This window comes from Drosophila mauritiana, chromosome 2L (assembly GCF_004382145.1).
Source record: "Drosophila mauritiana strain mau12 chromosome 2L, ASM438214v1, whole genome shotgun sequence".
NCBI classification, from domain to species: Eukaryota; Metazoa; Arthropoda; class Insecta; order Diptera; family Drosophilidae; genus Drosophila; species Drosophila mauritiana.
Window position 1 is genome coordinate 1,414,339 of NC_046667.1, and position 15,823 is coordinate 1,430,161.

General features: G+C 45.2%; 1 protein-coding gene across 1 annotated transcript; it reads left to right on the plus strand.

Moving 5' to 3' along the window:
• Positions 1 to 8,881: 8,881 nt before the first annotated feature.
• LOC117140210 lies at positions 8,882 to 9,840 on the plus strand. Its single transcript, XM_033303001.1, has one exon. It carries the CDS (start codon positions 8,947 to 8,949, stop codon positions 9,439 to 9,441), a length of 495 nt encoding a protein of 164 aa, XP_033158892.1. The 5' UTR covers positions 8,882 to 8,946; the 3' UTR covers positions 9,442 to 9,840.
• The last annotated feature ends 5,983 nt before the right edge of the window (positions 9,841 to 15,823 follow it).

The window sequence follows — 15,823 nt, forward strand, 5'->3', positions numbered from 1 at the left end:
ATCCATCCATGTGCTTGAAGTATAGGTTCAGCTTGGTAAGTTTCTATTCCGTATTGCATTGCACATTGGTTGCATAGCAATCCTAACATGCAGGCCTTCAAAGGAGTACCATTTTCTCTCAGTGTATGTTGGGAGGGCCGCTCGTGTCGCTGTTGCCGCCTCCGCTGTCGCCGGCGAATGCTGAACGTCGAATCATGTCGATGTCGCTCGCGTTCAGATGCGAACGTAAATGATGCATGTTTAATTGCCCGCGCATAAATTAAATTTTTGGACACTGGGAGCGAGTGGGTGAGACCAGTGCCTGTGCCACATTTGCATTGTTTATGGCCAGAGGGGGTGATCGAAGGGTTCCAGTTCCTACAGCAACTTGATGTGCGCAATCAGTTGCTTGGGGCACAGATCTGGCGGCTTTATAATCTGACACACCAAGGCTTTGGCGGCAACATCACTAAATTGGAAGTTTCGTACGCACAGCTCACACTGGGAGTTCTTGGGATCCAATAAACATTAAAATGGAATGTACAACAAATGGGTTAACTCATACATTTAATTGCTGGTCGCTGATAAAAATAGTTCTAAACTTAAGTAGCGTTCATATTTCAAGTTTCAAAACTCATTTTAATATTTAAAAATATTTTCCAACATATCGAATGATCGATAATGCAACGTAATGCAACCCAAAGATGCCATTAAGCCTTTCAGCACGTCGTCATAAATTTCACATATTCGTGCTGATGCTTCTGCCCCCCAAAAGGCAGATGCAAGGCAGAATGTGTTTTTAATTGTTTGCTTTATTATTTTGCCAAATTAGCACGTCGTTCGGCGGATGAAAAGCGGGGGGAAAATACCAGGAGCAGCAGCACTTCAAAGGCCCTTTCTCTGGGGCTGAGCCAGGCTAATGGGCCGCTAAGGGCGATCGGTCTGGCTAGATATGTGGCATAAATCATAAGATAGGAATTCCCGCAAAGTAAAAACCATTTTCACTCCGCAGCGAATGCAAATAGAAACGAAGTTTTCCGAAATCTAAAAGAAAACATTTTTGGGAAGCGCGCCAAGCAACCGAGCAACCAAGTGGGTGGCAACTGAATTAATTTCTGTTTTTCCCTGGCGCTGCTTTCATCAATTTTATTATTTTTCCTCTCTATCCTCGGGTTTTATGTTTGCGTGTCGAGCAGAGCGACGCAAAATAAATAAAAACTTTAAGTACTTTTCGAAATGTTGTTGTTGTGTAATCTTAAGTAGTGCGGCGTGCACACTCAAACACTCAAACACTCACACTGATTCACAAAAACACTCGCACTCGCACTCACTCCGCATCCGAGTCTCAGCCATAAACAGTCAGTCGCGTTTGTATATTGACATATTAATGCAATTAGTTGCTGGGGTCGGGCCGTGTGCTAATTTTACACCACTCCCCCACTTTAAGGACTCAAATGCATTTTAAGGGGAGTGGCATATGTAGATGGAATAAAAGAAGAGCACCACCAAGCAGCATCAAGTATGAATGTAAATACTACTACTTACTACCTTAAGATCAATCCTTCCAGACTAGAAGTCCTTCGTATGTACTGCTCGCATGCATCAAATGCTTCTGACCCATTCCAAACTCACCCTGCCTATGAAAAGCCTGTATTTTGTATCAAATTATGAGCGGCAGTGGGGGGATCACCCACTGGAAAAATCAACCTTTACCCGTTGTTTGCGAGCAAACACATTTACACAACTCCTCGAATGCAATTATCCTGCGCAGTTTGTTATTCCCTGATTATGAACCCCCGACGGCGGCCGTGCCAAAACCAAATTACACGGATCGCAACAAAGGACGGACCCAATTCGGAGCCGTAATTTATGGGATGTACGATGGGATGTGTGTGCTCTATAAAAAATGGAGGGCATAGAAATGGGACATTTCCGCTGTGCGCAGAAGGCTAATCAACATGGAACAACCCCCGGAGGAGGAATGCTAAAAAATGGAAGAGCCCCGTGGCGATTTCGGAACCCAGCATCCCAGTTGTAATCCCAGCTGTAGTTTTGACGCTGATCCCGCAACTCTTAAATCACGCTTTTATTTATGTTGTCGCAGGAGATTTGCGTGTTGCTCAACCTCCGGATGCGACTGCAATGAATTTGGCCATAAGAAAGGCGAATAGTTGTGATCGGGGCTTGGAGAGGTGTTGGTAAGTCGGCTTAAGGATAATACCAGGCGTTACTTTCGTCACCCTCCGAGCGCGGAGCTGGTTCTCAAGGGCTGTTTTTTTAATGGCACCCTCCCCGTTGCCTCCGCGATCGATCATCCATTTTAATTAGCAACAGCGTGTCGATGGCATTCACCAACTATCAATTTCACTCACCCTTCAGCGTCTTCGTCTATTTACATAAGCTCGCATCACACGTGACGAATCCTGAAGTGCCCTTCGCAGTCCTGCGCCTCGAAAAGGGGGCGTGGCGAAGGTTTCGATATGGTTTCGACACTATGCTCGCCTTCCAATCACTCGAGATCCTGCGACAGCTGCTCGAGTAGGTGGTCTGCATTTGACAAATGTGAAAAGTGGTACATATGGTTTATCCAGAACGGCAATATTCCACTGGGAATAAGTATCCACTCGATGATGGTTCTCGGTGATTAAGTAACTGTGGGAAACTGCAGCAATCTGAAGTACTTATAGCCGGGAACGCCCCCTAACACCGAATTGTACTTAGATTATTATGTTTTAAATAGGTGCGCATCTCTCCTGCGGCTCTCCTGCGGACTAACTATTACCCAAATCAAGCCATTTTCTCAACTTGAGTACTGAGTAACATGACTTACTGTAAAACTGATTTAATTTTCATTACCAGCTACATCATGAGCTGAGCCAAGCTACCCATTTCAATTTAGGCCCCCTATTACCCGAAATATGGCCACTTAAGAGCATTTTGTACTATTTCACCGATCACGTCTCCCGCAGATCATGCGACCAGGTTCGTTAGGAGTGTTCCCGGTAATGTTTCCCATTTCGGACAATAAGCCAAACGGTAACAAATACCCCCCAACCGCCCGAGAACCCATCTTTCAATCATCCGCTGCGGCTCCATTGATAATGATTCATCGCTCGCCGCTGGATGCACTTGAAAAGCCCAGAAAGGCACTCCACAGGATTAACCTCTTCCATGACATCACGTCGGTGATGTTCCCGGTGATGAGTTTCAGTTTCGAGCGGGTTTTTGAAGATCGATTCCGAATAATTATTGATCACATTGTTATCCACTCAAATGAGCCCGCTAAGGGCGTCCAGTTAATGGGCGAGGTTCGGCTCTGCTTTCCGAGGCTGGCCAAATGCTGTTTTGTTTATCATGGTCTTGGCCCCCTTCCACCGCAGTTGCGTTTGCTGTCTCTGTTATTGCATTTTGTAAAGTAAACATTAAACATGCCAAGTGCTGCTGCCGCCCGATTGCCACCCACAAATTACACACGCATGCATGTAGATACAGTTTAAAAGGGGGCGGTGGGCGGTGGGCGGTGGTAGGTGGGTGGCTGTGGCACACACAGCTGCACATTATGCAAATATTTACTTTGCGTTGATGAGGCTGATGAACAGGACACCGATGACGACGGTCCATTGATGAAGCCACTCGTGGCCCCTTGGCGAAAGCGACAAAAAAAGGCAGAAATAAAAGGCAGAAAGCGAACGGAGACATATCGAGGGTGTACCGTACAGGCGGCGGTGGTGAATGGCAAAAAGTGCTGCACAAATAATGTCATACGGCTGCCTCATTTGCCTTAACCCACCCACTCCTTTCGGCCTTTCGCCACCACCCCACAAGGACAACCCCTTGGCAACCTGCTGCTTCGCCAGCGATGTTGCTAGTGCAAGCGGTTTATCCTGCCGCAAGTGTCCTTTAAGTGATGGGGTTATCAGTTCCAGACTCAGTTTGGATTACAGGGAATATCAAAATATATATTCCGAGCCAAGCTTCACTTGGCTCATCGTTTATTTAAAGGGTATTTCTGGGTCTAGACGGGGCTTCACTTTCCACTCGTTTCCCCGCTGTCTGCGGCAGTTTCTCAAACTGCTGTTAGCATAAATTTCAAAATTAAAATCGCAACGAGGCGACATATGTATGCAGGCGGAAAAGGGGTGGTGGTCCTGCTTTTCCAGGAGGGGGTGGATGAAGAGGAGGCGGGGATGCTGGGTCCGCTTTCGAAAAGTAATTATTTCAAGCAAATGCAAGGCGCCAGGGGTTCAGTTACCCCTTCATTTCTGAATGTCTCTGTTTTTTTTCAGCAGCTGTCGCTTTGGAACAACATTTCCCTGGAAGTCTTCTATTTGGCCGCAGTTCTCACCTTTTTCAGTTGCTTGTTTACATGGACAATAATTACAGAATTTACGTTGCATTGTAATTGTTAGAATAAATCAATGTCAACTGGAATTCATCTCGCTCCAACCCCCTGTCACTGACTCTTCCGACTGCAACCCCTTGAAAATCGCCTCCTGCCGGCGTTTGTTTCGATTTAATTGCTTGTTAAAGTTGAATTGTGCTGCGATTGCACGTTGCACTTTGCCATTTGCAGGACTTAATGATGCAGGAATTTGCTGACTTTGCCGGGGCAAAAAGATTGGAGTAGAGTGAAAAGTCGCTTTCACAGAGAAGCCGGGACTTCCTTCCACAAAATCAACTTTGAATTCGCCCGGCGCTTTTGCAGCAGACAATTGCTGGCGGCATATGAGTGCAACAAATTACAGAAATCATCGAAGAAAATCCCCATTTTGGGGAAAACATTTTGCATTACGCTCGGACAAAAGCCGCCCAAATGGGGCTTCATTAAATGTTGGACTCGAGCCGAGAGCAAACCCAAATTGCACTCAGAGAAATGATGATGCCCCACTCTGCCAACTCAGCCCAATTGCAAAATGTTTGCCATCATTTGGCCAGGCAAAAAGAGACGAAATAAAAAGAGTGGAATCCAGGGACAGACATTTGAAGTATTAAATAATTTGGCGCCATTGTGTTCACACCACACGACCAGAACGGGAAATCCATGGAAATCCTGCCATGTTTATATGTGCATTCTGTGCTGCTGAATTTTCAAATTATTTCTTCATTTTCTGTGCATATTTGTGCACAAATAAAAAACCAGCAGCTGACACAGAAGAAGAAAAAGGCGGAGTAGCAAGTGGAAAATGGCACAAGGCATTGTCGTTCTGACTTCCGTGGCATCCTTAGATAAGGATGTCCTAAAATATCGAAAGGGTATTTCAGTTTCTACGTGAGATACATACATCCCATTATCCCACTAAGATGGCCCAATAAGACTTCCATTTCTTTAAAATCACTTTAAATATACAATGTGTTCATACCTTTAGATAGCTTTTCCATTGTTTCAAGTGCATGGTCCTTTCAGGGGAAAGACCATCTAGACTTCGCCAATGACTCTTGTCTTCTGGTTAGTGCTTCTTAGTTTTGTGTTTTCCGTTGTCATTATGTAGTTGTCTGCATTATTTGCCGTTTGATTCTTACAATTTGAGAGCCATGTCGGGATGTTTGCATGCGATGACAAAAGGATGATGATAATAATGATGCTGCTGCCGAGCTCCTTTGGCATGTTTTTATTTCTAGCATGCATTCAGCCCTTGTCGCCGAGAATAAACATCGTAATTGCGAGTTTGTGTGGGCGACACAGCATCAACATGAACTGGAACACCACTGAACTGAAATACCAGATGAACCAGCACAACTGCCCCACCACAGGAAGATGAAAAATGCATCTAAGTCGGCGACAAATAGTCCCAAATGGCGCAGAATTCTCGGCCATCGAAGCCGGAATGCCCAAGAAAATGCCCAGAAAAGAGGCCCATTTAACCAGGCGGTCTATCCCATCGCTGCATCCATATCTGCGTACATGGATATCCATCATAAATGTCAGCTGCTTTACGATCGGTTGCCCTTTGACTGCTCCGCTCCGCCGTTTCTGCTCTCTGGATGTGGTGAGGCGCTTCAAAGAAGGCCGGAAAGGCAAGGCCTGGTGCATGCAACTTATACAAACACTGGGAACTTGGGATCTCTGAGCACTGAACACCGAATCCGGGAACTACGGCAGAACACGCACACAACAATAAAATTTATAACATACCGTGTATTAAACGGCACGCGGCTCATTCCCGGAACACATGTTGCATCTCTCCATTCAGCCATCTCATGTTTGCAGGGGGGACCAAAAGCAGGGCGCACAGTGGGTTGAAATCGTATAAAAAGGGAGTGCCACATAGTTGAGATACTAATGTATCTTTCGAGCTATAATCGTTAGATAAACTCGATTCAATCTAAAACTGTTATTGATTGAGGTGATAAGGAGGATTATTCAAAGTAGACCCACCTTCAAATCCCCATCCACATCCAATCTGCCAACGCCAACCTGCCATTAAGGATAATGACTGTTTTGCCTCTATGGCTTGTAGCTCATACAACACCACATAGCTGAATTGCAGCAATCTCGACTCTTTTTCAGCATGTAAACTAATTAATTGCCTGTTAGTCGGGGGACACTGTAACGAGGGGCCTTGTATGGCGACATGCAGCGGGCTTTGTTTTCTTCATAATTTGCTTTTGCGTTGTTGTATTCATCTTTTCAGTGTTCAGTTTTTCGACCGCAGAAAAACCTTTCGTTTTTATTTTCCAGCTTATTTTTTGTCTTTTAGTTGGCACCGCTCGTTTTACGAGCCTATCTGCCAGATTGTTTGGGTCACATTTTATTTTTGCTATTCTTCTTCCGCCGGCATCGCCTGTCATTTCCACCAACCAACTGCACTGGAGGAAAAATAAACACTGTTTTTGCTCCGCCTCGGCTGGGCAATTAAACTGCAGTTTGGTTGTTAAACATTTATGCCGTGCTCTCGACTCTCTGACTTGACTTGAGTTGGCTTTCGGGCTGAGTGATTTGTAGCTACATAGGTGTAGGGCGGACTGCGGTGTGGGGGCGTGGCCGGAGAAGAATGCCACAACTTTGTTGTTCGGACAACCGGCCAGTGATCAAGTTGTCAAACATTTTTACCCCCGCCAATTTGCACGGCACTCCAAAGATTGGAAATTGCATGTACCAATTCCATTCGCATTGTTTGCGAATATCCTTCGGCTTCTGAGGGGGTGGAAAATCGGGATACGTGGCCAGAGACAGCTGGCCACCATAGCGGACATCCGGCTAATGCGATCCCGTTCCATTTCTGGTTCCGGTCCTCACGCTTGCGCACCACTTTTGCAACATTTTCGCTCGTGTGGCGCGATGCCTCAAAAGTGTTCCCAAAGTGAACTGCAGTCGCATGTCCAGAGCCCCTATTTCACATGGATTACACGAAATAATGGCGCATAAATCCGGCAACGGCAATGCAATTCAATGGCCACTGATTGCCGGCTTTCCACATTTTCGCTGGCCAAGGGTCCTCGGGAAAAGTGCCCGCTGGGAGGAGGGGGAAATGGGGGTGGAAATCGAGTGGCCAGGGGATGACAATGACAATGGAGTGCCGCATAGGTGATGCGTAATTGTTTATTGGTTTTGCGTTAAGAATTTGTTTTGAAGAAACTGTGATTGTTTTCCACAATATGGGTCGGGGTAGATACTTTCGGCCAGGATGAAAAATCAGGGTGAGAACGGTGGCTGAACATTAATGTTGCAATTGTTTCCAGTTGCTATTACTAATTTTAACGTTAACGTGCCTTTAACCGAATCCGTACAAAGTCTGAAGTATAAATCATAGAAAAGCATAAGTTTGCCGACTGAGTGCCACTGCAGCAGGCTAATTTGTGAATTTAATTTGGTTTATTGCCGCATAGACAGTGCAGGATGCCAAATAAAAAAGCTGAAGCTGAAAAGCCGGGAAAAATGGGGAAAGCAGCCGCAGACAGGCGAAAGGATTTGCGAGACTGTGGCGTTTTTCGCTTGCCAGGAAAATGCTGCAGCTGCTTTGAAGAGCCGCCAAACCCAGAGTCGAACCCTCCGTTCCCCGGACTTCTCCCCCTTTGAGCATGCGACACTTTCCACTGAAATTCAAGAGGTTGCCGCATGTTGCAGAAAATGTCGCAGAAATAAAGCCAAGGTCGCGTGTGGCACGTGATGGGAAAACTGAGCGCACACGTCGATCGGATCACAACATAATCCGGCCCAGAACCAAGGTTATCACTTTGGTAAATATCTAGTACGCTCCCTCTCGGCTCGAATATCAATCAATTGGCTGGCAGTGACATTCGAGTCCCGGTGTCGGGCTCTAATCACCCGAAAGATTCTCAACACATTTTGCAAATTGCCTCCAGTTCTCGAGTTGTGGGAATCGAACAAGGGACGGGATTCATCCGGAGGGTTACTTGAAGTGCGGGCCTCGAAATCGAAATCGGAATGGGGAAATATTACAATTTCACTCTCTATTATTCTTTGTTCTGCGCCCAGACTTGTGAAGGTTATCAGGCTGCGAGATAAGCAACTGCACTTTGAAATAATAAAAAAAGAAAATTAAACCTCATATTCTTTCGAAATGTTTAGCGGCTCATGTTTCAACTTTCGGGGTACTTCTAGCATCAAATTCCAATTGAAATGAACCATTAAAAACCCGAGGCAAAATGGAAGTATAAACAAAGAGTGATTAATGCTGATAAGCAACTAAGGTTGCCTATCATTTGGGAAAGAACTGAGGAGCTCCATAAAAATTATTACAGCTTACATATGGAAGATAGGCAAATGCTAAAGATGTTTACAATTTCTTGACAACTGAACCCGCCAATCCCTTGGAAATTAAGTCACACAACTTATAATTAGATCTTATAATCATTTCATTTACATATGTGTAGTCAATAGTCAATAGTCCACATTGATTGTGAAGAACATTGAGCAGTGCAAAAATTAAGTAAAGATTGCGTACAATTTAGTTCAGTTCGCAGAGCCGTAAACAGCAGATCAGATTTCAGCGCAAAATCATAATAATGAGGAAATATATAGAACTTTTCGCTTTTTTGTTGATTCTAAAAACGAGTTTTTGTTCCAATGAAAGACTGGAAAGTATTATCGATGGTTATGGTCAACTGATTGAATCAAAGGAACAGGAACTGCTATTGCTGGAGTCGCAGATCAACGACTTGTTAAAGAAGTTGGATGAAATTAAGATCAATAGTGGGAATATCTTGGAGTTGGACCAACTAAGAAAAAGTCTAAAAGAAAATGACGAAAAACTCAAGGTCTGTGAGAGCAACTTCAAGAATCAACAGAGCTCCCCAGGATTCTGGAACACAATGAAGGAAGTCATAAAGCCAAAACTAGAGGAAAAACTTAAGTCTATGAGTACAAAAACTGTGGAAGGCAATGCAAATTCTATGGGTGCCAAAAGTGTGGAATCCAATGAAACCAGCACATGGGATACCATTATGAATAATTGGAAAGATATTCCCCGCCAGATAATCGTTTATTTTTCAGAGAACTAATACCTATTTAAATAAAAGACCACACTCAAATACTCCATCCCAACTACTTATTTATGAATTTTATTTAATTGATCCCAAATAATATTTAAATAATGGAACACCTACCTACCACTTGATGAATTGACCGATTTCCCTGTCGAAGACCAAGACAAACGATTGCTTATCTAATGTCCGGCTGGTTTATGGACCGAATCGCATCATCGTAAACGTTATTTCCAGATTTCGACCAGCAGCAATCAAAACAAAGCCATCCGAGAGCCAAACGAGAAGATGCCCATATATCGTCTGAAGGAACGGGCGGTCGCAGTTCTATGCAATTAGAGACAGCGCCCTGATAGATAAAAACCGGAGGAAAAGTCCCAGAGATGCGCTCGAACTGTAACAAATATAAATAACAAAGAAAGAACGTATTTTGTTGGTTTTTTTCAGTTTTTTATGGGCTGGCCCATAAAAACCACACACATATCGCGGCGACCAGCGCCCCTGGATTCAATCGAGATGATACCATCATATCCAGCCAGGGAGACACTTGGCGACTCTGACGACGTGTGGTCCAGGCCAAGTGAGGAATTGGAGCTGCGTCTGGGCGGGGGAAATGGAAATGGGAATACGAATCCGAATTGGAGTCAATCCCCGGCTCCGAATTATGAAACACTTTCCGCATTTAGGTGGTAGGGGGGGAGGGAAACTCCGGCGAGAGGAAAGTCGTGCAATAAATAAAACACTTCAAAAGTGCACTTAAGATAACAACGGAAAAAGCCAAGAGGCTGGGGAAAATGAGACCGAAGACAAAAGAAGAGCCCCCAGAAGTGTGAGATGAGATGGGATACGACTCCAAGTCTGGGTAATATGTGGGTCATCTCAGAGTCGACAATTTCGCCTGCGGCTTGCATTGGAATCTATATGCTCAGAATATTCTATGGGTTCAAAAAACTTCAAGTTCCTATATGGGTTGGTTATTAAAAAGCTGGCAAAATGGAATTTCAGAATTTAGAGCGACAGTCCCCATGGGTTGGCATGCAAACTACCGCCATTCCGTCATGCGTTTTATCATTTCAATTGCCTTCTGACTTGGCCAGTCCAGAATCGCTACTAAACATTAATCAAACTCCCGTTTAGACCTCCGCATGACGACCCGAGCAAATGCAGACATCAGCAGCCCCAGTTTCAATGTCAGACAGAATCAATAAATTGCAGAAAGGCTGTCATTGTTTTCGGGAGATACCACCGATGGCATTACTTCCAGGTGATTTGCTGTGTGTGTCCATGCCTTACACTCCACTGAACTCCACTCGATCCTTTTGCATGCCGGTCGGGCCCGAAACAGGAGCATATTTTCCACGTGCACTGAACCCAGAGCGCCATTCCCAATCGAACCTGAACCGAGTCCCTATCCCAAAAATTATGCCGTGCGCACTTACGCCTGACTGGATGTTTCACACGTTCTCGGACATCCTGGGTCCTGGATTTGGCAATCGGCCCGGCGAGCAGATTCCAGGCCAAAGTCGGGCAGGGATCATAAAGCGAATTACCCAGGTCGTGGCTTCGGGTACATATGGTCCGCTTTCGGGTGCGCACAGCTGAAGGAGAAGGGCGTCCGGATCCCCAAAATAGCTGTCAATTGGGCAATGCCAAAAGTTCCTGCGCTCCAGCTCCACCCCCGCCCTCCTCCTCCTATGGGTTCACACAAATCGAGGCAGGCATAATTTATAATTCAATGAGTTAAAGTTGAATGCAGCACGGCATTTAACCCACCATCATTAGCAGGGGCGCGGAGGACGGCGGGGCTCAAATGGGTTAAGGAAGAGGCCCAAACACGTCGGGCTCTTGGCCCTCGGGCGCATGCCACACAACTCACCTTGAAGCCAAACTCAGAAGCGAAGATTAATTGCCGCTGCCTTTTGTTCGGCGACTTCGTATCTCGGGCCTCTCGGTGCTTCCACCTCTGTTGTTCATGTATCTGAGCTGTGCATCTCGAAGTTAGAGATGGTACACAGTCTTCATCGAGTACATTGCGTATTACGTATTACATATTTATTATATTAAGCCACGCGAATGAAAAGTGAACAATGAATCTGAAAATATTCCTTCTACCGATTATATCTCACGCCCCCACCCCGAGAATATCCCTGTTCGGTACTACTTGCATGGCGATAAGGAATTTTATTCAGGGCTGCTAACCCCGAACATGGTCCACCTACTACTATACGAGTGCGAGTTTATGTAACTCAAGGGCCAGGCAGCACACGTAATTGCTTTTTGTTTGGCGTCTCATTTTAGTTACGGTCTGCCAACTGATGATGCTCATACGCACGGATGTGAGTGCGACTTGGGGTCCCAAATCGAGTGGATAGTGGTCGGTGGAGGGGCATGGGCATGGGCGGGGTGTCGCGCCTACGAAAATAGGTGTCGCCAAGGCGATTAGGCCTGGCCAAGAGATGATGATGCGGAGGAGGGGCAGCGGGCCAGTGGCCAACGACCATGAATCAAAACCAAGGGAAGAAGCCGGGTTCCATTCGTTAGCTCCGCCGACTGTCAGCCGCACACACAACTCGCTTTGAGTAATGCTGCTCCCATTTGAATTATAGCTGTCGCCATGACCCCGCATTCCCCAACCTCACTCTTAGTTTTTTAGGCCAGTTGGCTAAAAAAGGGTTCTTATTTACCCAGAATTCATGTGTCCTAACACACCATTCGACCCCGGGAAATGATGATGGTGATGCTGATAGGAGAAGTGATGTGTGTAGTGATCTATTCGAAGACCCTGAGGTTTGATAAGGAGTTGGACTTACATTCAGTTAGGCTCATGGTTGATAGAGTATAAGTTGTAGGGGTTTATTCCGTACTAATGGGACTGTAAAATCGGTAATGATGTATCCTGGGATTGATGGGGTTGTTAATTCCTGCATATAATTAGATTTCTTAAGTAATTACTTTAAGTTAAAATACCTCTAAATTTATATCCAGTCAGAAAGATCGCTCACTTCATTAACGACCGAATTCCAATTGTATCAGCCGCTCGTAAAAGTATAAAACTCGTGTAATTCTGTGTGTGCCGGGGATTATGAAATCCACTTTGGGCATACATCATTGTGACATGTTTTATGGTCACACTTTAATTGACAAACAAGATCCATTTGTTTCAACATTTTGCATTACATTTCCGCCTCATTGCGCATTCCAATTCAATTACAATTTCACACCACTTCCCCCAACTCAGAACACCATATACATATACTTAAAGGGCCCAACCCGGAGAACCGAGTCTTTTGTTGTCTTCGACGTCTAGCCGGCTCATTAGGCGTAATTTATGGATGCGTAGTAGCCAATAAAGTATCCGAGTGCGGAGAACTGGGAAGGTGGGGCCAATTCGGGGAGGGGACAACTTTCTAAAATTTCAAAATCTTAGCTTCCTAGGCATGCGCACAAATTTATAATGCGATAAATCAGCTCGGAATGGCTTTTACCACGAACGAGAATCGAAGAATCGTCGCTGGCCAATTATTTTAATCGCCTTTGTCAAGCCACTGCGTCTCGACCACACCAAGAATGCGACTGTGCGATATATGCCCGATATATATGCGATATTCATGTGATATGCACACAAGAGAACCACTCTGATTAAGCAATTCGGTGTGAAGTGGCGGGGCGACGGACAAAAGAGCTTTCAACACTCCAGCCGGCGAAGAGATGGAATGCAACATTAATGGCATCTGTCTCCAGCCCAATGGATCCCATAAAAATACCGAAAATTTACTTTCACTTAGCCCCAATAACCTGATGGCTCTCCGATCTGAGTGGCGCTTTTCGTTGCATTCGTCAAGAGGTCGTAGCGATCCGCCAGCGACACAACAAATTGTTAAATGTATCTCTTTTATGGATCTCATTTTGGGCAACAGCTGAGTCTAACATAAACAGAGGCGCCATTGGAAATGGAAATGGAAATGTTGAATGTAAAACAAGCTCGGAATAAGATGGATCTTTTTGAATACCAGCATTGATGGGTAATAAAATAAGCTGCAGATAGTGGGATCTTACTTGATCAGAACTTTCGGATTGGCTAATGGCAGCGCGGTTATCGTATCTGAAAGACCCACTTTCTAATGGTCTTATTCCGCTTCAGATAAGCCCGATAGCCGTCAAATTTTCCATCTGTTCCGGGAATTATTTTTTCCGACACGTTCGTTTGCTTAGCATATCTTACCCCTATAAAGGTACAAAACTGATATCATCGGCTGCTCATTGTACAATTTGCAGGCAAACACGAACAATTCTTTACTGGGGTAAACAAATTTTCTCCGTTTCTTCTCTGATAACTCCCAGGTGAATTACCAAATCTTCAGACGGCTCTCCCCTGAGCTACATTTTGAGTTCCGCATTTTGCAAATATTTACTGAAAATAAAGGGAGGGAGAAACAACATAAAAGGGCTGATCAAAAGACAAGGACCGACGCGTGCTCCTGCGTTCTGGTTATTAATCAAAACAATTTTTAATGATGTTGGCGTGCGACAATCGCAATTGTTGCCACATCCACCCGTTTCCCCCTTTTGTTGGCGATAATATTTGGATTAGTTCAAGTCAATTGCATCGGAGCTACGCAAAAGTTGCCCGAAAGCACAGCAAATGCGCCGCGTGCTCGGCGACGAATCTAATGTGCCACACGTGGCCTTGCGAATGTTGCACTCCCGGTGGGTGGTTAAAAGTGGGTGGTGGGTGGTGGCTGATGCGTGGGCGGCTGCCCCTGGTCGCCCGAAGATAGCCACAAGGCTGAGTTAAATGTTGTGTTAAGATTAACAACAGCCGGCCACAGAAAGCAGCTTATCGAGTTTTAGTCGCGGTTGGGGGACAACTAAAGTTTTGGGGGAGAAGGGTTTTCCACACCATCGACGTGCCAGGCATTAATAATACAGGGGATACATATCCCCCATATATCCCTAATGCGGGCGACAAAAAATGTCGATTTTTTTCGGTTTTCGGTTGGATTTCTCCATTTCTCGCATGCCTGTTGACTGCTAATGATGGCCAGGAAGTCGGAGAGCAGGTGCTCCTGGCATCCAGTCGCCTGGCGGAGGACATCAAATATGCTCACACTCTGCATAATTTATGGCACATAAGACCAAACAGAAAAATCGAGGGAAGGGAGTGTTAAATGCTATGTAAACTTGGCTGGAAAAACAGCCAGTCAACTTATCAGCGTTTTTTTATTTTTTGTACTCTCTGCTGGGCAAACGAACTCGAAGGAAATGGCCGGGAAATTCAGGGCTTGTTTAACACCTTGATGGCCGTGTGGGTGGTCGACGTGGATCACAGATAACGAGCAAGGTAAAGAGGTCACTGGGTACACTTCAATGCATTTTAATAAATCCTCTGCAGTATGATATGTAAATTATAATATATACCACATGTTATATAGACCTGATCATTTCATTGATTATTTTTTGCTGTGATGCTGTACGTTTTAAACGTCGTAACCCGTACATGTTTTCCAATTTGTTTCACATCCATTTAAACTGTAACAGAAACAATTAACTTGAAAATCAGACGCATTCCTCTGAAATTTATGGCAGCCAGCATGCATCACACTCGCAGCCAAACCAAGTTGCACCTGAGCACGTTCAGTGGGACCACACAGGCGCAGGCACAGGCATCTGGCCCCACCTTAACCCCTTGGTCCCCTTGGCCGCCTTAACCCCATCGAACATTCCATATCCTGGACGACCCCCTTCGTGTCCAGCGGGCAAATTGAATGGCAAATTTGTCTGCACGCAGCAGCAGAAGCAGCAGTAACATAAACTTTTTAATTGAAAAACAATTTTTTCCTTGGCAGCTTTTTCCCCTGATTTTCTTTTTGGGAATTTCTCTTTTTCGGAACACATGGGCGGGGTGGGGCGGAAAGGGGCTTTGGTCGGAGAAGTTCGCCTCGCTCAAGTTTCATAAATGTTATTGAGTTTTTCCAGCAATTTGTGTAACTAGTTTTGAGCCGCTGAGGGGATGGAAAAACGGAAGGGGGGTGCGGCAGCTGGGAAAGCTTCGCCATTTATTGACTTGACTTCCGTGCGTATGTCGCAATTTCCGGTTTACGGCAAACGAAATAAAAACGTAATTTAATGTCACATGGAATTGTGATGGACTATGACCTCTCCACCTCCATCCCAAGCCATTCCATCCCATCCCATCCCATCAGCACCCACAAATCGAATCGAACGTTAATTGAAATCGTAAGACCTGCCACTTTATGCAGGAAGGGAAAAAATGTAGACAGAGTGGGAGCCAGGCAATTAGGAAAAATCAAATGCCATCACACGACAACTTTATTGAATTCAATTATAATTTTCACACCTGAGTGTGAGATGTGCAAATACTGAGTTGAGCAACTGGCTT

Bases quoted from the DNA above. Each gene is read 5' to 3' on its own strand.
- LOC117140210 (XM_033303001.1), top strand. From the start codon at position 8,947: ATGAGGAAATATATAGAACTTTTCGCTTTTTTGTTGATTCTAAAAACG.